The sequence below is a fragment of the Pundamilia nyererei genome, unplaced genomic scaffold (genome assembly GCF_000239375.1).
Source record: "Pundamilia nyererei isolate P.nyererei 1_Seehausen unplaced genomic scaffold, PunNye1.0 scaffold00032, whole genome shotgun sequence".
In the NCBI taxonomy this organism is placed as follows: Eukaryota; Metazoa; Chordata; class Actinopteri; order Cichliformes; family Cichlidae; genus Pundamilia; species Pundamilia nyererei.
The window spans coordinates 2,344,439-2,366,965 of record NW_005187433.1 but is presented as its reverse complement, the minus strand read 5'-3'; the positions used below and the strand labels follow the sequence as shown (position 1 = coordinate 2,366,965).

The 22,527-nt window shown below is 40.9% G+C and overlaps 3 protein-coding genes across 4 annotated transcripts in view; 2 read left to right on the top strand and 1 right to left on the bottom strand.

Annotated features, from left to right (window-relative positions):
* Window positions 1-8,889, top strand: part of LOC102213170 (anthrax toxin receptor 2-like) — a 23,348-nt gene extending 14,459 nt beyond the window's left edge. The window contains exons 9-17 of one of the 2 annotated variants that reach the window (XM_005729250.1): window positions 1,484-1,579; window positions 2,329-2,398; window positions 4,899-4,977; window positions 5,168-5,263; window positions 6,506-6,556; window positions 7,443-7,538; window positions 7,660-7,833; window positions 7,914-7,994; window positions 8,726-8,889. In XM_005729250.1, coding sequence (XP_005729307.1) covers window positions 1,484-1,579; window positions 2,329-2,398; window positions 4,899-4,977; window positions 5,168-5,263; window positions 6,506-6,556; window positions 7,443-7,538; window positions 7,660-7,833; window positions 7,914-7,994; window positions 8,726-8,764 — 782 coding nt within the window. In that variant the 3' untranslated portion in view covers window positions 8,765-8,889. The remainder of the gene's footprint in view (window positions 1-1,483; window positions 1,580-2,328; window positions 2,399-4,898; window positions 4,978-5,167; window positions 5,264-6,505; window positions 6,557-7,442; window positions 7,539-7,659; window positions 7,834-7,913; window positions 7,995-8,725) is intronic. The other variant, XM_005729251.1, reaches the window with a different exon arrangement.
* A 443-nt stretch (window positions 8,890-9,332) lies between these two features.
* On the bottom strand, window positions 9,333-22,373 carry LOC102212406 (ras-GEF domain-containing family member 1B-B-like). The gene is made up of 14 exons (XM_005729247.2): window positions 22,133-22,373; window positions 16,116-16,655; window positions 15,867-15,989; window positions 15,326-15,463; window positions 14,976-15,191; window positions 14,724-14,798; window positions 12,271-12,363; window positions 12,014-12,116; window positions 11,846-11,925; window positions 11,591-11,686; window positions 11,407-11,502; window positions 11,090-11,213; window positions 10,904-10,976; window positions 9,333-10,793 (listed from the first exon to the last, which is right to left on the bottom strand). The coding sequence occupies exons 2-14, from the start codon at window positions 16,647-16,649 to the stop codon at window positions 10,760-10,762; spliced, it is 1,785 nt and encodes a 594-aa protein (XP_005729304.1). The 5' UTR covers window positions 16,650-16,655; window positions 22,133-22,373; the 3' UTR covers window positions 9,333-10,759.
* The window catches only part of LOC102211660 (chondroitin sulfate proteoglycan 4-like), a 48,997-nt gene continuing 44,525 nt past the window's right edge, over window positions 18,056-22,527 (top strand). The window contains exon 1 of the mRNA XM_005729335.1: window positions 18,056-18,076. Within this exon, the coding sequence (XP_005729392.1) occupies window positions 18,056-18,076 (21 nt within the window). The remainder of the gene's footprint in view (window positions 18,077-22,527) is intronic.

Here is a 22,527-nt window from a genome sequence, read left to right as displayed (position 1 = left end):
TAGGATCTTTAATCTTACATTACTTAACAACCTCAGTTAAAAATGATAGTCCAGAGACCACTGCGGGTCACATCACATGTAGACCGAAGGGTGGCCCGTGGCGTACCATGCAACAGACGAGCTTCTGAATTGTTCCTTTTATATCACATCACTGGTTGGGTGCAGGTGCTCACTAGGATGCGCTAAGGGAAGAAGGCAAGCTGAAGGAGACAGTGTGATGCTTTGGGCAAAGTTCTGTTTGTAAACCTTTGGTTCAGCCATGTAGATGTTACTTTCACACGTAGCACCTAGCTAAGCATTGTTGCAGGCTCTTGCCTTTTTCAGCAGGATAATGTGCCCAACCACAAAGCAAAACTGGTTTCAAGAATAGTTTAAGGAGAACAACGAGTTCAGGTGTTGACTTGGCCTCCAAATTCCCAAGATCTCAATCCATTCGAGCAATCTGTGCTGGACAAACAAGTCTGATCCATGAAGGCCCCCCCTCGCAACTTACAGGACTTAAAGGATCTGCTGCTAACATCTACATGCCAGATACTACAGGACACTTTCAGAGATTGGCATCTATGGCTCAACAGGTCAAGGCTGTTTTTGCAGCAAAAGGGGGAACATCACATTGTTAGGCAGGTGGTCGTAAAGTTAAGCCTGATGGGTGTATATATAAGCTGGGAGCTAGGTAAACAACAAGGCACAGGAGGGAGCAGAAAAGCAGGGAGCCGACAGTCACAAAGGAGGGAAAAGAAGCAAGAGTACAACTTGAATGAGACACAAGAGAAAACGTATTTTTTAAAGTGAAATGAGAAATAACCAAAAGGCACAGAAAGAACAAAAAACAAGAAGAGGGAGGACAAAAAGCATTACAGCATAGACAGCACAGAGGGAGGCAAAACAGGGAAACACTGAAGGAACTCAGCAGGCATTAAAAACACACAAATACTCAAGCACCTTTACTATGAAGCAACTTCAACATACCCAGGATCTTTTTCCATGATCTGGAGTCACTCATGTGATCAGTAGTCTGGCTAAGCATCCACACAAATGTGTTTATCATATTTAACTCATTTCACCAATCACAAACATGGACAGGTCTGCTTGCAACACCAATTTCACTGATTAAAAAAAAAAAGATTATTAATTGAGAATTACTTTGTCAGTAGGCACTGGATAAAAGCATATCTTGGTAAGAAGTGAACTTCCTTCACTGTCAACCTGGATAATTACAAATCCAACTTAGTTTTAGTGGTAGTACCGCTTTTTGGAACCTGAAGTGAACAAAATAACAAAATCTTAAGGAAAATGTTCCAAGAATAATAATGAAACCAGAAGACTCAAGAAAGAAATCCAGGACCCAGGATGTGGCTGAAAGCATCGCCTCACAGAGTCACTTTACTTTGATCACAATGTTTCACGTTTAATAATTATTGTTTTGCTTTGCTGCCATTCAAGTGCACTGTCAGAGTAATGTGATCTACCTGATGTTTCCCAGAGTCTTTCAACGTGGTCCTGAGGGGAAGTGGCTTCAGCGGATCCAAAAGGATGGACAATGTACTCTGTTCCCTCACCATCAATCAAGTGACCCACAGTCAGTAAAGTACAAACACTTATGATTCACACACCTGATGCATAGCTAGCATTTAGATGCCAATGCTAAGGATTCAGTCTTTGCATTGCTAAAGAAGTGAAACAGTATCACAGGTTCACTGCACGCTGATACTGTAAAGCACTCGAGGATTAAAGTGAAATTCTGAAGTGAAAATGTGGTATAGTGTGCAGATCTCTGGGGGCTGCAGTGGAAAATCAGAGTCATGACGTCCAGAAGCAAACAGTGTCTGCTATTTATTGACTTCAGTTGGAGAACAGAGGAGATATTATGAGAGCAGAGTGCTCGTGAGCAGAGGGAGGGACGAGGAGGGAGATGATCTGTCTCATTAGTCCATTACCAGATCAATGGCACAGGGTGGAGTTAGTGAGAGGACATGAGGAGATAACACAAAGCTGTATCTGGATCTCTTGTGTTTACTTCTTTTTGCAGTCGAATTACAAATTTAAAATTGAATTTATTCAGTCAGTTTGTCACAGAAAACAGCCAAACAGCTTAATGCTTCTTCTGTTTGTAGCGTCTCTCAACCTGTGTACATACCAAAGAAGTTGGACAATAACATTAAGATTAATTTTTTTTCTAATTTGCCATATGTAAAATTAAACGATGAATTAAATGATGTGTCTCTGCTACAAGAAACCAAAGCAGCTAATTGAAGTAGAAAAGTACGGACCTTTTTCCTCCACCTGTGTGGGCTTGCAGCGTTCATCTTTGCCTCCTCTTCCTTTCAGTTGAAAAGCCAACAGTAGTGAGAGATGGGTATCTGCTCTGTCCAGCCGTTCGTCTAGAAGAGGTCGGACAGTAAGTCAACACACACGTGAGCTCAAACACAGTGTGTGTAACAAAAAACGGAGCCTATTGGTACCTGTAATTGCCTTAAAAAGCCAAGAAAGAAAAATCCTTCTCTGGGTGTTGTTTCGTATGATGTGTACCTCAGAGTTTTTCTGAAAGCAGCTTGATTTTGATTTTTAATTAAAAAGAAGAGAAACTGTCATCAAAAGTGCCATATCAGGAAAATAATTTAAGGGGGAACTGGGAGGGTTTTTTAGTTTCCTTCTTTATTAGATTTATTTATATGTTTTTTTCTGGTTATATACGATTTAAATAAACAGAGGCTTTTCAGGCAGTTTTTCCTGCACTTATCTCTGTGTGTGTCGCAGCCTGACGCAGAGGCCCAAATACAGGATGCAGAGGCACAGAAAATAAACAAATACTGAATCTTTAAGAGAAACTCTGAGTTGGAAGGGTAAGAAAAGACTAAACAGGATTCCAAAATAGGGCACGAGAAGCACAGGGAAGAGAAGGTGGGCAGACAGATCATCTGATAACTGACGAGGGGAAAGGCAAGACCACACACACACACACACACACACACACACACACACACACACACACATACACACACACACACACACACACACACACACACACACAGGAGATTGAAGAAAATATGAATGACACTGACGACTGAATGTAACAATGAAAACAAGGATATCTTAAGAAATAAAAAAACACTGGGGCAGGAGGAAAATCAACAGATACAAACATGATAGAATGACATCACGGAGAGTGGATAGAGCTAAAGTGTTCGATAGAAAGCAAAGGGGGCTAAAATAACTTGTTTCTGTTATATGATGAACTATGAGGCAGCACAAAAGGTCCCGTATTAGATAAATGACAATTATTTTGTATTTTGAAACATGCAAAGCTATAATGTAGAAAAGTCCCAGGATTATAAATATGGTTCTACACATGAATGTAATAGGTTCACTGTAGGTGTGGCAACATTTTCAAAAGCTGATGCATAAAGCCTCATTATGAACACTAACATGTGCTCATAAACTTGTGCATGTCACCTCAAGGCACTTTAAATGGTGAGAACAAGACTTACAGTACATCCTTAATTTTTGCATTCATTTAATTAATGTAATTAAGAAGGGTAAGTAGCAGTCAGGTGATAATCAAATGCACTTGATTAACTGATTATTAGTAAGTCTGACCACCTCTAGAAGTTCTGCAAGTTTGCTAGTCTGAAGGTGTGTGTCAACACAAAGGTCAAAATCCTGAGATGAGTGGACGTCCCAGTATATTCACCCCAATGTCAGACTGTGCAATAATGACAGCTCAGTTAGAAAAAGACTAAGCGATTGGGGCTCGTTGCCAGGAGAAATGCCTTTGTCTACAATAACAACATGCCAGCTCTGCTTAGGTTAGCAAAGTTGCATCTGGACAAACCACAAGATTTCTGGAAGAATGTGCTTTGGACAGATGAGACCAAAGTGGAGATGTTTGGCTGTAATGCGCAGAACCACGTCTGGCGAAAATCAAACACAGCATATCAGCACAAACACCTCTTACTCACTGTCAAGCAAGGATAGTGGTGGACTGGACCATGGCATCTTGCAGTCACTGAGTCAACCATTAACTCCTCGTTATACCAGAACATTCCAGAGTCAACGTTAAAGCCGTCTGTCCAAGAGCTAAAGCTCGGCTGAAATTGGGTCAATGATTGCAAGAAAAGCAGCAAAAGAAAAAGCTCAAGGTGTTCAGACTTGAGTGGCATGCTGTGTTGGGACCTTAAGAAGACTGTGCTTAAACAAATGCCCCCAAAACTTTAAATGAAGCAATGTTGTAAAGAAGTGTGGGTCAGAATTCCTCCACAACAATGTGAGAGACCGATAACATTATACAGATAAGAATTTGTCATTGCTGCTAAAAGTGGTTGTACAAATGTTTGTTGTTAAGAATCCCGACGTGCACTTAGTTTTTTACAAGACTGTAGTTCATCAGCATTTCTTCATCTGACTGATGTTGAGATTTGTTCTCTGAAAATGCAAACAGGCACAATGTTTACAGTAAAACTGTGTCAAAGTGTTGGATGGACAGAAGCCAGGCTGACCAGCCTTTAAAGAGTGAGTGGTTGATTTGACTTCCACACTTCAGACAGTCAATCCCTCTCTCTCTACTTCTCCTCCTCAGCCCTCACAGCTGGAAAAGTCTCAGTTGGGTTGAACATGAAGTTAAAAAAGCATTTGCAAAAGCAAACAACCTTTAGAAATAAGGGAGTCTGGTCAAAACTTAATAAGAATATGAATGATGGTGACTCCCTATTGCAGCAACTCCTGGTTCTTTATAATAATTTGATGATTTAACACTATAATTATATTTAAATCAATCCATTTGAGACTACCCCACACACGTTTTACTGTGATTCTAACTGTAAAAGTGCCAATAGTGTCACACCGAGCTCTGAACAGGGACTAGATCTCATGATGTGTTCTGTGATTCTGTTTATTCACAGATCAGTTGAAGTGCTGGTCAGCTTAAACCATGGAAAGTCCTACATCTACAGTCCCATGAGCATCTATGCCACAACATGTGTGAGTAACATTAATTCTGTATAACACGAACAGTTTTGAAGGAATTACCTGCATGTATGATGTCACACTGCCCTCTGTTATTTAATTTAGATACAACACTTTTTTGTGTAGGTACAGGAGAGCATACTGACGTAACTGTGATAGATTACAGAATAAGATCAAATAATGTTGTGTTGTGTGCTTTCTGCAGTCAGATGGGACCTGGGTGCTCTGGTTCCTGTTGGCTTTGTTGCTGTTGCTGGGCCTGGGTTTGCTCTGGTGGTTCTGGCCTCTCTGCTGCACCGTGGTGAGCTTTGTCCTTGTGCATTTTTGTACAACAAAACTCATTTTGAAGGCAGTCGTTTTAAAAGCAGCACATAAAAAAAGAAATACAGAAGGACACAGGAACTAGTAAATGTAGTGAGGTGTTTGAGTCGGATACTGCAATTATGAATTGTTGTGGAATTGAATGTCCAATGAATGTAAAGTGAAAGGCACCAGTTTGAAAAGGGGCCGTGTGCACTATAACCATACATGTTATTATTTGGTGCACTGAATAAGCTTAAAGCTCATTTGCATCTGCAGTCCCTCGGCAGGTTAAATGTCGCAATAAGAGTAAATCACACCTGTTGTCTGTTTATTTGTGTTTGGTGGCCATAAGCACCAAACACAAATAAACAGACATCAGTGTTAACAAGTCTGTCCATGTCCTGGGTCATGTGACCCAGTATTCTGAGTTTCTTGATGTTTTTGTTATTCGTTTCAGTCTAGTTTCATTTCAGTTTTTCTAGTTACAGTTTGTCATGCCTAGGTTACAGTTTTAGTTCATGATTTATCAAGCTCCCCATCTGTCTCATCCCTGTGTGAAGTTTTCTGTGTCAGATTGTCATGTTAAGTCTTCGTGTGTTTATCTGTCATGTTTCATGTCCAAGTTTTCTTTGTTTGTCAAGTTCGAGTCAAGTCTGGGACTCGCTATGTTTCCCGTTTTATTTTGAAAGAGCCTTGTGTTTTTTGTTTATTGTATTTATTTTCACGTCCCCTGTCCTGTCATTATGTTAATTGTTGTCAGCTGTTTTCCCCATGTGACTCTTCCCTTGATCATTCCTTATGTCTATTTAGTCTGTGTGTTTCCGCTCAGTCAGTGTCAGATCGTCTGTTATCCTCACCTCATGTTTTCATAGTTTCCGTTATTGTGTCACTGTGTTTCACAGCCTGCCTAGTTACTCTGTGTTCATAGTTTTTTCATGGTTCTTTCACAGAGTGTCATAGTCTTTTTAGTTTACACAGTGTTCTTAGTCCCCTTAGTTTTCCCAGTTTCAGTGTTCCCTGGTGTTTTTGTCATGCCATCAGCCACAATAAAGGCTCGCTTTATTTTTGGAAACCTAGTTCTGTCTCCACCGTGTCTGCTCGTGGGTCTACCTCATCTTCACACCGACGCACCCCGCCGTGACAAAGTCTGCAAGTCTTTCAGCAGATACTTCAGTCTGCCTTCTGTCAAAGATATATGTCATTATTGTTTTGTATAAGATTTATGTTTCGTTTCTCGCAGGTCATCAGAGATCCCCCTCCCTCTCGCCCCCCTCCTCCCCCCCCTGTGATTGTGAGTACTCCACTGACTGTTTTTTTTAAAGCCATATTTTCTTTTTCCAAGGACTTCATATCACTGAAGGGACGCTTTGATTTTTTTACCACCCGTTGCCATTTTGGCAGTAAAAGCAGTGAGAAAATCCAATTTTGGGCAAATACAGAAGGAGCGTAGGTGGAGCTGGGGAGAAGGAGCCGACAGAAGTGGTTTGGTGGCAGATTTTATTCATCGAGCATGAGTCAGAAGGCAAAGTTCCCTCATTGTAAAATAAATAAATTAAAAAATGCAGTTATGTTTTTGCATGACAAATATCCCACCACTGCAGCTGAACCTTTGGTGTAAATCCACTGGATCTATAGATTATAGACTGATCAGCAACACAAAACCTTTCTCTCTGTTTTTAATTGCTTGATTTAAAAAAAATGGAAGTACTTATTACAACGAAGCTTTTATGCTTATTACATAAAAGTCTTCAGGCTCTTTGTGGATAAGCATCTACTGACTACATTCATGTACTTCATCGAATCCAATCATTTCCAATCATGGTGGCATAAATGTTTTCCTGTGTGAATTTTGAGAAGAAATGTATCATGCGGGTAGATTCCAAGTCCAAACTTGGAGTTATTATCAAAAAAATTATATTATCTCGTATGTACTCAAAATTTCAAGTTATTTTCTCAAACTTCTGAGTAATTCTGAGTTATTAAGGCGAAATTTCAAGATACTAACCTAAAATTTTGTCGCATGGTTGGCAGTTTTTTTTTTCCAGTGGCTACACTGTTGCTCTTTAGCTCAATATAAAGTATTTAGCAAAGGAATGTTTTAGAATAGTATTATATAATTTTGTATTTTGAATATAATAAAACTTTATTCAAATATTTTAAAAAACTTTGTGTTTAAGGAGCCAGAAGAAGACCCTTTGCCCAAACACAGGTGGCCTACAGTGGATGCTTCATACTATGGCGGCAGGGGTGCTGGAGGCATCAAACGCATGGAGGTAAATAAAATTTTAAAAAAAAGGTTTTACTGCTAAGCTTTTGTTGTTGATTTGCTAATGTTGCTATAGTGAAGATGCAGTAATGTTAGCTGTCTCAGTCAGTTGTGCCCACATGTTGCAGGTGCGCTGGGGCCAGAAGGGGTCCACAGAGGAGGGATCCCGGCTAGAGAAGGCCAGAAATGCTGTTGTCACTATGCCAGAGGAAGTGGAGGAGCCCATCATTCCTCGACCCCCACCAAGGCCTCCTCCGGTTTACAACCCCTCATCGCACTCCAAATGGTACACCCCCATCAAGGTGAGATAACGATCTCTTTAATATTTAGGTCCTTTGTAAGTTGCCTGTTTTGTAATGTTTTTGAATGTCTTTGCCTTCAGGGACGTATTGATGCGCTGCTGGCGTTACTGAGAAGACAATATGACAGAGTGGCAATCATGAGGCCAACACCTCAGGACAAGGCAAGAAATATCAGCAGCATTATTACAAAAGCTTACGAGAAACACGGCTATCAATTCAGCATGTTATCATATAAAAAAAATCTCATTACATCCAGCTGGACTGTCACCAGTCTGAGTTTTGCCAAAAGTATTCAACCATCAAATTGGTTAGATCAGTGATCCACCTTCTTGATCCCCCAGTGATTTGATTAGATAACAGATAATAATAATATAGTGCCAATCTTGCTGGTTTTTTTTATGTGCACAACAGATAGATAACAGCCTGCTGTATCAACTCGCTTGTTATAAATAACAGTTTAAATGCCAACGCCTCCAGAGTGTGTCATGAAACAGCGCACATGAGCTACAGGCTGCTTAATGGTTTAGTTTAAGTCTTATTTTGAGACTTCACGTGGATTTACTGTATCGATCCTCCGTCAGCTGAGCTGCTGGGAGAGCTAGAAGCAACTTGGGCCTTTTCATCATAAATTTTGGGGGCTTTGAGTTCACGGTTTTAAAAACCTCCCAGTGGGCTCAGAGCCTAATAATGGATGTGTTATGAAAGGTTTATTGTAGAGTATTCCACTTTATTTTAAAGCAGTTTTTGTCTTTAGTGGTGCATCAAGGCTTGGGTGGGATAAATAAGTTGTGCTTTTTTACAGCATGTTGAATTTAAAATCACTTTACATTCCCACTTGACTGCGGTTAAATGTTTAAATCGGACTATGGCGTGTCTCCTTTGTTTTCTCCAGGGCCGCTGCATCAACTTCACCAGAGTTCAGAATCACTGATGTTCAAACACGAGGCTCAGTTTTCCCGTTTTCATGCCAGTTTTGCCAAAGATGACAAACATGTGCGATCCAACATGAAGAATTACTTTGTATTGTAAATAAACCTCTTTATGTACATTGTGGTGTCACAGTTGGCTCTCTTTTTACCGTGGTAACCTATGCTGAGCACATAACCGGGTCAGAAGCTGGTTATGTTCCAAGTCATTGTTAAAAATTGACTGGAAGTGCTTCGTTTTCACAAAACCTGTTATTTACATTATGCTGTGAGTGTGATATAGAGTCTCTGCCGAAGAAATTCTGTATGTATGCAACCTGCTGAGCCTCATTTCACAAACAGCTCCAAATGAAGCACAGCAGCACAAGCTGTGTGCCTGACATTGTCACCAGAATTTGTATTCGGCTGCAGAAATTTTTCTTAAATGTTTTGTCCTTAAATGCTGCAAGGTGTTCGTGCAACACTAAAATTAAAGCTACTAGAACACAAATTGATTAACCCTACTATTTGTAATCTGTATTTTACTAAAAAACCCAAACTAAAGGAGTCTCCATGCATGAAAAGGAGCAGTGTTTTCATGATTCTTTTATTTGAAAGAAAATAGATCATTCTCTTTACACAAAGACCTTCAGTACAAGTACCCTGACTGATGACACAAAAGATACACAAAAAAGTAGCATATATGACAAAACACAGCACTCACAAGTGGATTTCAAAGAACCACATCGCATATCACACACACACACACATCAACACAGCTGAGATGAGAAGAATAAAAATTCCTGTTTCTGTACACACACACGCGCGCGCACACACACGTACACACATCAGTTTGCACTCATAATAGTGTTTTTTTTCATATGTAAACTGGTGTTTGATACCTTAACAACACAAAACCAGCCAAAGAAAACAAGCTCCTGGCAGAACATCAAATAAAGTACATTTTTTAAAAAAGAAGAAGAAAAAAAAAAAAAAAGCCTTTTGATACAAAATACGACTTAATACTATAGCATAGAAAGTTGCCTATATTACACAAGAACACACTGAAGTGCATTTTGATGTAGTCTGCATGGTTATTATGTTGCTGTCACTTACACAGTTTTGCATCACCACCAGAGTCAAAGTGTGCACATCACAAAATGCTTAGCACTGAATAACACGTGGTTGATAAAAGCACCGTGTCAATGCACGCTGGAATAATGTTGCTGATGTACTGCCTCGTATTATGAGCTTCCATTACACAAAGATAACAAATGACAGTGCAAAGTGGGAGCTAATGGAGTGGATGTGGTGCAGGTTCTGCTCGAGGTGTTAGCATTAAAACTGAGGCATCCAACAAGACAAGCAGCAATACTACTTTTAAAAGCAGCTGTTAGCCCGTTATTTATAACGCAAATCGATGCAAGTCAGTCCTTTCCTTTGAGATTTCAAATCTCTGTGGTCCTCAGCAAGGATATCTGCAGGCAAGGAGCGTTAATGTAGCTTTGAAACTCATTTAGGTCCACGATGACTTCGTTTAGAGATGAAACCTTCCCTTCAGCGTGTAAGTCAATCCACAATATGAGGCCAGTGTGGCAACCGCTGGAGGTATAAACCCAGTCTGCAGACCTCTGGCCAGTCGTCTGATATTCTCTGAGCGCCTTGGACAGAGCTGATTTTACAGAAGCAGCACAGCTGATCCAGGCTCTTCTTGAGAATCATTGGCTTCATAAATGATTTAAATCCATGAAGACTTGTTGGAAAAGAGGTTACAATAATAACATAAAATGGGCTTCTTTGGCACTGGATGAATTTTATGGAATGAGTTCTGTGGAGTGCTCCTTGTGATCTCAAAGCCCAAATACAGTAATATAGGCAGGATGTGGTCCCAGCTTGTTTTAAGTCCAACATCTTAACTGTGGCCATAAGAATCTTCTGTGTCCATATTATAAAACGGAGAAACCTGTAGCTTTAAGACACCTGATTCAATTTCAGTCTTTAAAGCAGAGATTTCCCTGGCCTTAGGTCCGATTCTCTCGATGGAGAAGCGAAGATCTAAAATACACAAGATAAGTAACCAGTGTTATTGCACTCAAAAATTGCCCTTTTTTGCATTAGTACAATGTTTGGGATATGTGGGTGTGTGCACATATGTCTACACCTACCGAAGTGACCTGCGACTGTCTTTCTCCATGTTGTTCTCTGGTCCTTCGCTCTCATATGAAGCCAGATGCAGCTCTGCAACAATAAGATAAACAATAATGGCTTTGTTTGTTTCCTAAAGCTGACAAACTATAGCAAACATTTGTATGATTGACATCTCCAAAACGCAGGGGAGACTGAATACTGACCGTCTTCGGTGAAAATGGGTGTTGTGACAAGGTACTGAAGGATTCGCCGCTCTCTGTCGAACGGACAAACAACCTGACGCCAAACCAGGAACTCGCTCACCTGTTTTGCAAGCTCCCAGAGTTTCTGTGGAGACAGATTGTACAATAGATTATAATGGGCAGATGAAAGAAAAGCACCATTAAGGAAAATGCATTGCTCTTTTTAGCCACAAGGGGGAGTCACAACAACACACATGTAAAAGCCTGAACTTGTACTGCTACAAATCTGACCGTTTTTAATCCTTTAAACAACATAATCTTCTGAAATGTGTCCTAACCTCAAAGTTGATGTGTCCATTGGGCAGCCTGCTGGCACAGCCTTCATTCAGGAAGTAGATGTCTTTAATGAGGAGACTGAAGAAAGGAATCACAATCTGGAGGAGAAACACACCAGCTCATTTACGTACACATTCACCACCTGGAGCTTTTTATTTTCAGAGTAAATCCCGGGTGCTCTCTCACCTTCTCCTGGCTGCTGTGTGCGGTCTCAGACCTCTGGGTAGCACCGCGGAGCGCAGTGCGGTAGTTACTGAAGTTACTGGATGGGTCCATCTGGTGCTGAATGAGAGCACACACAAGAGACGGCCATCAAACGCAAATCCGTGTGGGCATGCTTAAAGTTTGCACATAGTGAGGGTTTGAAATCCTGAGCAACTTGAAATCTTAAGTTTACATTACACTACACAGGATTCACTGCTGCATGCCAATTGTCCTTACCTCCAGAATTTCAAACTTGTCCGTGTTGACTTTATTCCAGGTTTTCTTCAGTCTGGCGACAGGACTCATGTTCATCCCAGCTGGACACAGAGAAAGGGTGAGTAAATGCAGAGCACTTACGGGGTCAGATCGAGCCAACGAGCTGTATGTGTGCCGTCAAATACTCACTGATGATGGCCATGAGAGAGTTGAAGTTTCCAATGTTGAAACACTCCTGAGCAACATCGATGAAGAACTCTATGATCCGCGCTCTGTGTTTCTTCTTCATCGGCTTAAATGAGAGAACAAACAGAGCAGGTCAGTACAAATTCAATATATGTACAAAATTATGCACCTTTGGAGTGTAGTAAGAATCTAAGAGTGGTTTGTAGTTCAGCTGTGCATTCAAAGGCGTCCTTGGTCCAAAACGAATCACAACAACTTACCATACAGATCTCAGTGGCCACAAGATAGCTCAGTCTGTTGAACCAGCTGACGTAAGCTTCCAGGTTGCTAGTTTTACGTTTCCGAAAGAAACCCTGAAACACAAATTATGGCATAATTAAAACAAAGAACAAGTCTAGATCTGAGTGCATTTTTGTCTGTATTTCATTATTTTTGAAAGAAGTTAAACATTTAAAACTGTGAGTCACAGAAAGGACCATTTCGAAATTAAATGAGATCTTAGAACTTAGATCTCTTTCATTTTATGGACCCCTAAAGCTCTGACACCTTCATAAATTCCATCACTCATGTTCAAATGTGAACTTACATTAACCTCCTGAGACCCAAACTCTTCCACAGCATGCATTTTTAATTTCTCTTTGATATTTGGGCTGATTGGAACCCGATGAATGTAAAAACAAAGAATTACCAGATTTTTGTTTTACCTGATTTTTCCTTCTAAGAAAAATCAGAGCCACATATGAGGATATTCGTTTAAAATTTCGATAGAACAGTAGCAGTATATTGTCCTTGTAAGTGGATATCAGGCCCTTGTAGAGCAAAATTTTGTATTTTGGTCTAAATAACCCAAAATGTGATGTCCATATATGTGGATGCCAGGTCCTGGGAGGTTAAATTATATCTGTACTACTTTCAGCTCATCATCTCTCATTTTTAGCTAGCAAACGGTCCGCAGCATTTAACCAAAGCTATTGGCTTATTATTTTAATGTTTGCCCTCTGTTTAAATTTAAGGCATGATTAACATTTGCATTTTATCAATTTCTGTAACTGAAAATTTCAACAGGTTATCCACAGCTTTAACCAACAATTTCTTATACTAGATTTTACCTAGCTATTTAAGTTTACATTTAGCTAGTAATCTCCACCTTTTAGCATAATCTTAGCGAGCTATATCCAGTGTTTATCTATTATCTTTAGCTAATAATTCAACTCATACGCTAAGCTAGTTATACTGCCATAGCTAACAATTTCCAGCTTTTGCCATGCTTCTAAAGTAATTGGTTACTGTGTATCTGTTTTTCTTTTACTGACAATGTTTATCCACAGATAGCCAACAACTTCAACTACAGACAAACTTAACAATCTTTCAAATATATGTTTTCTATAGATCTTATCTATTTTAATTATCTAATAAAATACCCTTTTGTTATTGATGTTTCTGCTCGGAGGTAGGTCTGCTCAATTCTTTAATTAGGTTTTAATTTCCGCTTTGTTTTACTTTTTCCTCATATCAGTCAAGCTAATGTTTCCATGTACCTTTTGGCTACTTGTTGGTCTTCTATTAATATTTGTTCCCTGAGATTCAGCATCATCGACATAATCTTCTTAAGGTTAGCCAATAAATTATTTTATAAATCAGAAATAGAAGGAGACAGACTGCTGCTCCTCTATAATTTCCTTTGCTAATGGATCCTGACAGCCTTCACACCCACACAACCTCTGGACCTGCACTGAAGCCTGTGACGTGTCTGCTTGTTATTTTCATCTCATTTACATCTACTTTGGTGCCTTTTGTTTTTTTGTTTTTTTATAAGGACACTCTGTGGAGAACTTGTTTCTCAGAGGCCCTTTTATGTAAACAAACATTATAAAAGCTCTGTATAAATAAATTTGACTTGTCCGTGATGATGTAATCTCAGAGATTCATGGCTCTATTAAATGCTTACACAACAGCGACAGCCCACTCCACTCCAAACTTCCCCTTCTACACTTCAGGACCCCTTTCGCTGACTCAACTGCTCTTTTATACAAAGTGGGTCTTATATAACTGGCACAGCACTGGTTGGAGCACGGCTACAAACAGTGGGTGAGCACTTGTTCCCAGCAGCAGTGATTGAATACGACCCTTCAGCTCACTTACAGGTCCCTCAGATTCACTTAGACATATGCAAAAGGACTTTTTCATACTGTGTCTGAGCTATGTTAAAAATAACACTGCACAAATTGTTATCTATCTGCCAGTAGATTCTCTGATGTGGTTTCCAAAGCATATTTACTTCAACTGAAGCAGACCACAAATTACACCCAAAGCAGGCCTAGAATATACTTCAAATCAAAACAATAAAAATTTACTCAAAATAACTGCAATCGTCTGCAGTCCTTTGATGCTGATAATTATAAAGAGGTCATGTTACTGTATTTTCAAGCTGTCTTTACACAGTAAAACTGCACGCAGCAAGCCGTAGCTGTTAGATCTATCTGCTAATTGTGACTGGAATGAGATTCATTTATATGACTTTGCACATGTCTCCAGTTTTATCATGTAGAAGTTCAAAAGGAAAAAAGCAAATAATGAAATGAAAAGTAAACCTGAGCCTGCAAGTTCCTGAGTGAGAAGATGGGAATTTTTGTGAGCTGTTTGTCCAAAACTCGATCTAAAACGCTGGAGGTAGAGCTAAGCTAAGCGTTTTTTCATTCAAACTCAATTGTACCTTATGGTTCTCCAGAGGATCCTTCATGGCAAACGTCTGGATGAACTCCTCTGGACCAATAAAACTCAGTCGGTCCTGAGGGCAGAAAACAGAACATAAAAACAATTAAGACAATGACAATAGCATAAGACAGACAATCATAAAAGCTCATTAATATAATCTACAGACGTGCTTTGAAGGACTGAAAAAAATTTCTCTCTACAGAATCCGATAATAAGCACAGGCACCCAAATTTTAACACCAACTTCCTACCAGTTCAATGTGTGTAAGCTGCTGGGCGAGGACGAAGGGATCGTCGCACACGCTCAGTACGTCGCTCCGCTGAGCTGATGCTTGCTTGCTCTTCAAGGAAGCGGGACGCTCCATTGCCACCACATTGAGCGCTGCCACAGCCTCCTCGTATTGGCCGAGGGCAGAGAGGCGTTTGATAAGACGCTGGGTCATCTGCTGCATGGCTCGCCAAGAGTACTGCAGCGTGACACAGACAGCACAAATAATGAAAACTATGACAGGGAGGTGAGAATGAACTTGAGATATTTATGTTGAATTACTGCAAATTCATTGCATGAGAAGTTTTAACTACAGGAGCTCTGAACGCTAACCTCGTCCCCTCGGGCCACGTGAAGCGTCATGTCTTTAAGGCAGCGCATCATCCTCTCGTCCCTGAAGTCGTATGGAAACGTCTCAGTCCACTCGGTCAGCAGCTGCACCAGCTTAGGGGCCACCTCACGGAAACGAATCTGAAAACCATCAGATGGCGCACTAAGTGACACTCAGGCAGGCATGATTTGATTTATCTTATGAGTAAATCTCTCTCTGGTCAATAATCTAAACGGCATGGCCCTCATATCTTTTAAAACACGCAAGAGTAGCCACAGCTCGCTGTTTTTCTAAGAGCATATTCTGCCATTATTTATTTTATCTTTGCAGTTTCTGTTTCCGAGTGTTCCCTTGCCTGGATTTTATTTGCTTGGGCAAAAAAAAACAAACCAGATAAATACTTTCTCTCAGAAAGAAGCATGTGGGTGAGCGAGCTTGTGGATTTTATAGTGGGTGGAAGGTTGTGTGGGAGCAGAGAGTGAGTGTGACGAGAAGAGAAGCAAATTATAGCCCTGTGTGTGTGTGTGTGTGTTCCCAGCCCACCTTATCCAGCAGGGCATCTCCAGACCGCTGCTGCTCCACACACAGGTGACAAACCCTCGTCATGAGCTCGTAGGGGGGGAGGAAGAGGCGTGAACTCAGCAGGAAAGTGAACACATACGACCTCTGATGAGGAGGAAAGAACAAGAAGAGAAAGGTCAACACAGCCAGGACAGCCGACCTCTTTTCTCAGACTCGTCTATTCTAGACCACTCCGTTTCTCACAAAAAGACCATGTTTCCTGTAACGTACGTCAGGGTAGTAGTCCACTGTGGGAACCAGGTGCTGGATCAGAGCCTCAAGAGATGCAGACACCAAGCTATTGTCATGGTAACACATCTCCCCGTAGCTGGTGGTGACGCCGTGTCCGTAAAACTGCGCTTTCGCCGCAGCTACGTTGTTGTTGTTACGACAGGACTGGTCGCTGCTGCTGCCGCTGCTGCCGCTCGTGTGGCGATGTGCGCGGCCTGGACAGGAAGTGCTGTGCTGGCGAGGGCTGTAAGGCTGCGGCGAGGAGTATGGGTTTTCAGACAGAGCGCAGCTGGTGTAATGATGCTCCTTCGCATTCACAGAGGAGACAGAGGCGCTCCGATAAGCCCCGCTGTGAGGCTGAGGTATGTCGTAGGGGTTCTCTCCAACCGAGTAGGCGCCGTTGTAGATGTTCTCCCTCGCAGGTTTCGGGACAGTGCTGCTCCGGTACGGGCTCGTAGGTTGTTGGTGGTTGGCATTGCTGCTGTAAGGGACGCAGGAGCTGAACTTCCCAGCATATGGCGTTGTTGGAGGCATGATGACCTTTACAAAACATACAAGGAGTAGGTTAGGGTTGAGAAATAAAGATTAACAGACTATTTATATGCAATTTCATGACATGATAATACATTTTCTCAGTCAGCTGAGAAATACATGATGGATAACATGTAATCTTGAATATATGTTTTTCATAATTCACATGAAGCTACATCTTCCAGCCAATTTAAAGATTCCCAATAAGCCAGATATGATAAACAGGCAACAGGGAGGGTTTCTTTTTTTTCTTTTTTTAAAAAAGATAATTTAGATTTGCTTCCTGAAACCTCATTCTAAAGCCAATCTTTCTGGAACTGGGTATGAAATATCCCAGGAAAATTAAGAGATGATTGCACAGCCTAAACAGGAAAAGAGCAACAATCAGTAGGTTTCCCCGGGTATCTGAAACAGTGGACGGCACAGGAAGAGGCCCAATAAAAATAAAACATTGCATTTAGTTTGTAGAAACAGAGGCTTTCAAAGTGACACTTTGCATTATTCAAACAAATCCTGACAAGTTATAATACCAGACATGTAGGTGTTGAATGAAGTAGAAAGGCTTCTGTGATTGAATTAAAGCAGATCTTTGTTTTCATTTTCTTTCTCCTTACCCTTACTGCAGTGTCTAAGTCCAATCAACCATCAAAAATTATAACTCCATTGCACAAGCCAGTTTTAAAGAATAATTATGACGCAGTTTCTTTCGTTGATCAGCTAATCCATGATTTCCCAAAGGTTTCCCAACAGTTGTCAACAGACCAATCCTTTTATAGTCAACTTGAAGTCACAAAATCGTGACTAGTGTCTCTTGCAGCGTCTTACTGCGTTAGCCTGCCCGTCTCTCTGGGAAGCCGAGTGTTGTGAAAATACGTTTAAGCAACTCCATCACGCAAAGGAAAGACTTAGGGATGTCTGTGAAAGGAATTATACTTAATCACATAATTTTACCCCTCCTCTGTCTATACTTTCTGGTTCTGAACACAAACATTTCTCCTTTGGAAATTTACAGCTTGGAGAAAGTCATTTGTTGGTGAAAATTTCTACAAATCAGCTTATACTCACAACAACAACCTGCCAGATGACACAACAGCAGTGATCCCCCCCCCCCCGCCGTTTGTCTTAATGGTTAATATAATTGGATTTGAGTTGGGTAAGCTGATCCCAGATCACCACCGAGGCGTGCTTTAACTCTGGAGCCATCTTTATCCTGCTACTGTTGTCTGTCTTGGCACCACATGCCAGCATAAGCGAGCCACACACAGTTACATGTGAGCAATGCACATATACTGTGCCAGAAACAAAACCCTGCAGGAATCCAGCAGACTTTTGTTTGTCCATCACAGTGCCGACAGAGGAGTGTCTGCCTGAGCCAACATCTTACGCACACACACACACCCTTGTCCACAATGGCGCCTAGCCCCATGCCGGTATAATCCAAACACACACACACACAAACAAATGATGGCTTGAACGATGCACACACACACACACACACACACGCACGCACACATATACCACAGCGTTTGGCATGTTGCCAGTGTAAGCCAGTCCAGTGCCAAACCATCTTTTGAACTCTGTGATCTCAGCCTGCTGTTCTTCTTCTAACTTAGTTAGAGATTACGGTGTCTTTACCTTCCTCGAATTACAAACGCAATCTGGAAAAGCATGGCTGCGGTGGTGAAGTTGAGATAAGAGTCCTCTGAGTAATATTTACTCCAGTGTAGATGCCTTTTGTCCTTCTGTTTGCATTGGAAGGTGACCTTGTGCAAAGGGGGAAAACTAAGAAATTGGAAAACAATCCTGTGTTTTTCCACACGGACTTCCTGAAAAGTTGACCCTTTGGATAGTTGCGGTTTCCCCGCTGCTGCACTGCAATTGCACTCTTTCTAAATCATAGGTTGGACTCTCCGTGAATGACTTAATGATGGCATTGGGAGTATAATTTCATATTAAAAGCATTGTTTATATTCTCTTGTTTGTAAACTTTGAAGATTGCAGGCTTAAGAAGCAGACTGATGTGAATATAATAATACAGGAAAAAGCAAAAAATGTACAGTGATGTAAGAACATTTTTACCAAGAAAACCACTTTTGTACTAGACCGTTAAAAATCCTAAGGGCTTGCACGTCTGTGCATTTTCTTACCAGCTGGCATCGAAACAAGACTGCAGCGCCCATTGGCTAAAATGTCATGAAATGGTTAAAACAAATTGAACTTTTGATGGTGCAGCAGGAAAATCTCATCCACTAATGGATTTACACCAATAAAACGTGCTCGCGCTGCATCAACAAGACAAGCCAATTCGGCGTATTTAAAAAGGTCTTCTGTACATGAAAGCTGCCCATGTCTGGCTTTTAATGAATCTGAAGGCGTTGTCAGAATACTTTTTTCTAAAACCATTTAATGTGGTTTTAAAGAGTACACCTAGCAATGCTGTGCCCTACAGGAGGAGGGGGACGGGGCAGGGGAGGAGGTCTTCAACAATAGAAGCATTATCTATCCTGTCATGGCATTAACAACCACACAAAGACCCACAGGAAGAGATCAGAGCAGATCCCAGCAGATCAGACACACACAGCAGCTTTCACACACTCTGGTCTCCGCTGTCAGGTTATACGACGCCCAGCCTCTGCGTGAGCCGAGCCTGGGATCATTTTTACATCAGTCAAACCAGAAAAGCAGACTTTACTCATTCTTCTCTAAGGTGGGACCTCTTATTATAGCGAAGTCACAAATAATAATCTGCCAGGCTTAAACAAGGACAAGACTTTTTGTTTATGACTTCAATAAAAGAGCATATCGAAACCCATTTACTGACCTTAGTAGAGATCGCTTTATTCATACAAAATAAAAGCTACAAGGTACTGACCTCAGAACAGCCTGGACCAACTGCCTTAGCTTAGATGAGACAGGGGTTTGTTTGACTCCTGCTTTTAAAAAAAGGAAAAACATCTAATAAAATTCGAAGACTTTAAGCAGCTGGTCAGTAGCAAGAAAACAACAGTCACGTTTTCTAAATTAGCACCTTGTCTTCTGCAAAGTTTATATACCCGTAAAGTGTATACTCATAAAAATGGTTTCATGAGAGGAGCAGCGGAGTAAGCTGAAGGCAGAGCCTGCGCCTGATAAGAGGATCCATAAAACTATTTGTGAGAGTGTTAAGATGTCAATGTACTGCAATGCTATCTTACTTCTACTTTGTACCCAATGTACTTTGACACTAATGAGCTACAACAGACAAGGTGGGTGAGTGAGAGAAGCATGACAGTCTGGAGGAAACTCCTGACAGCCGGGATTATCGTTATCAATAATGAGGCCAAAGTTCAGACTGTGCTCATGACACTTATTTGTGGCTTGCGTGTACAAAAGTTAACCTTTTAAAGAGACGCTGTACAATGATGTCACTGATGATTTGTCGATTTACGTGGGAGGACTAGTAACTTCACCTCATAACATAATATCGTAGAAAAATAAGATGGCTCTCTAATGATTTAATGCTTCTTTTAATTTTTTATGATTGAGCACCTCAGAAGTCAGCAAACTGAACCTTTTAAAGACTATAAGACTGGACAGATTTACCACATGTTGCTTGCTAATCACTTCACCATGTGCCAATTATGCTTTCTGCAATGGTACACTAGTTATATATTTAATTATGCTTTTACAGCCACCGAATGATTCAAGTTAAAGCAAGCTGCTGGTGTTAATTGAAAAAATAAAGCCCCTTTACACCCTGTGGTGCAAACAAAAGCAATCATCTCAAACTCCCACCAGGGTAAGTTGAAATAAAATACAAAATGTATTGCTGCAGGTCGGTGTGAAGAACATTCTACTGCTCCTCCATGTCAGATTTTAATTTTCAAACAGCCCCATAAATGCAGCATGCCAATGGACCAAGATGCCTTCATGTGTTCTGCGCAGGAAAATTTTTTAAATGTGTTCATGGGGACATGACAAGGACTTAGGATACATCAGTAGTGAAAATCAAGACACATGCAGTGATTTTATAGGGAGGATAGATCTGTTTTTGGGGTATGAAATAGATTTTCAAATCCCTTTAGGTAAAAATTGTCTGACACATTGACTTTGGGGTTTTTTCAATTACAGAAAAAGCCTACTTGATGAAATTCTTTATATCTTTGTCCAGATGTTGTTTTGTTCTGCTTGGCTGTCCAAGCATCAGAAGCTCCAACCTATAATGCTTCAGGATTGCATTCTGAATGCAGGAAAGCAAAGTCACACGTCATCAAAGTACCAACCAAATTGCCAAACCAAAGTAGGAGGAAACAGCCCTAGTGTCCAAACAAATGTGGCGCAAGGAAGTGTGCAGGTCAGGAGAGGCCCACAGCAAAACACCAGAGGCTGGGATCCGGTGCCTGGTTTAAAAGTCTGATAGATAGGCAAACAGAGCCAGACAAAAATACCAGACTCAGATCGACAGGAGAGATACGCACAACAGGGCTCAACCACTTATGAGCCTGTTGTCTTCTTTTATTTCCAAACACAATGGATTCAGGGATGCACTTTCATACAAATACACACACCTGTCTCCCGTATCATCTGGTAGGCTAGTACAGTATTAACCTACAGCCAGAAAGGATAAACACTACTACAAAGCTATATTAAACCTAAGCTTTTTTGGGGATGGAGGGGTTGACTTCCAACCTCTGCACAACACACAGATGTCAGCATTTAATTTTAACTTGGAGTAAGTTGACTTTGAGGTAGTTCCAAAGACTCAAATGTTGCTGGCACCCTTCAGACCGCCTCGGTTAATAATTAAATTAGTTTAGCTATTTAATGTGAGATTTATTTAAGCAGCTTCACAAGCTCACAGAGTACTGACATTCTTTTAAGTGACTGTGGGTTTGTGTAGAAGTGTGTGGAGGCTTTTTCCTTGGCCAGCAGCACACACATTTTTTTTCTGCCATTCTTTCTTCTTTTCCCTACAGACACACTCACACAATCTGTTACACACACACACACACACACACATAAACCAGCCCAGCATGCCTGGTTAGCATGATGGGGTTCAGACTGAGTCATAACACACTAAAAGTAAAAGCTGACTGTGAAAAAGTCATGCTGTGCAAGCATGGTCCCATCGCAGGTGCTGGTGAGTAATGCTCGTTTGAGTCTGACAACCAGCCTAATTATATACTCCTATGGGTGGCACAATAACAACAACAACAACAACAGGTCGGGAGTGAAACTGGGCGTTTAGAGAGAAAATAGTTCATCAGATATAGATCACTTTAAAATATTAGGTGAAGTAAATACGTTTTTAAAATAATAATAAAAAAACTAGGAAACTTTAATCAACTTTTGCGCAAGAAAAGGCATTTCTATAACTCGATTATGCCTATGCGAAAGTTATCTATTTATATTTCAATAGCAAAAATGGTTTTATTATCACAAAATGAATAAATAGTAGTATTTCGTTTCTCGAAAAATCCACATAGGCAACACTCCAAACAACTCACCTCTGAAACGGTGCTACTCAGCGTCCAAATACTGTGTCTCTGCCAGTAACCTTTGAGAAAATGAAAAGGAAAAAGGTTTTCCACGCTACTTCGAGTCTTTCTCACGTCGAGGAGACGCTAAACGTGTAACAAACAGGTAAATCTTTTAGCTGCTGTGAGTCCATGCAGTGCTCTTCTCCACTGTCTGTCTCCGCTCTTGCTTCATTGAGTATTTGAACAAGCAAAAGCTCGCAATAACCCACAAAGCCAGACGTATTCAAATGACTTCCACAGAGCCGGGAAAACTGACCAATCAACGCAAGGGGGCGGGTGGCGACTAGGCCCAATCACAGAAAAGGGGTCAAAAAATCAAAAATCTCCCAAGTTCTGATTGGCTGACTCCCTCTCCATCTAAG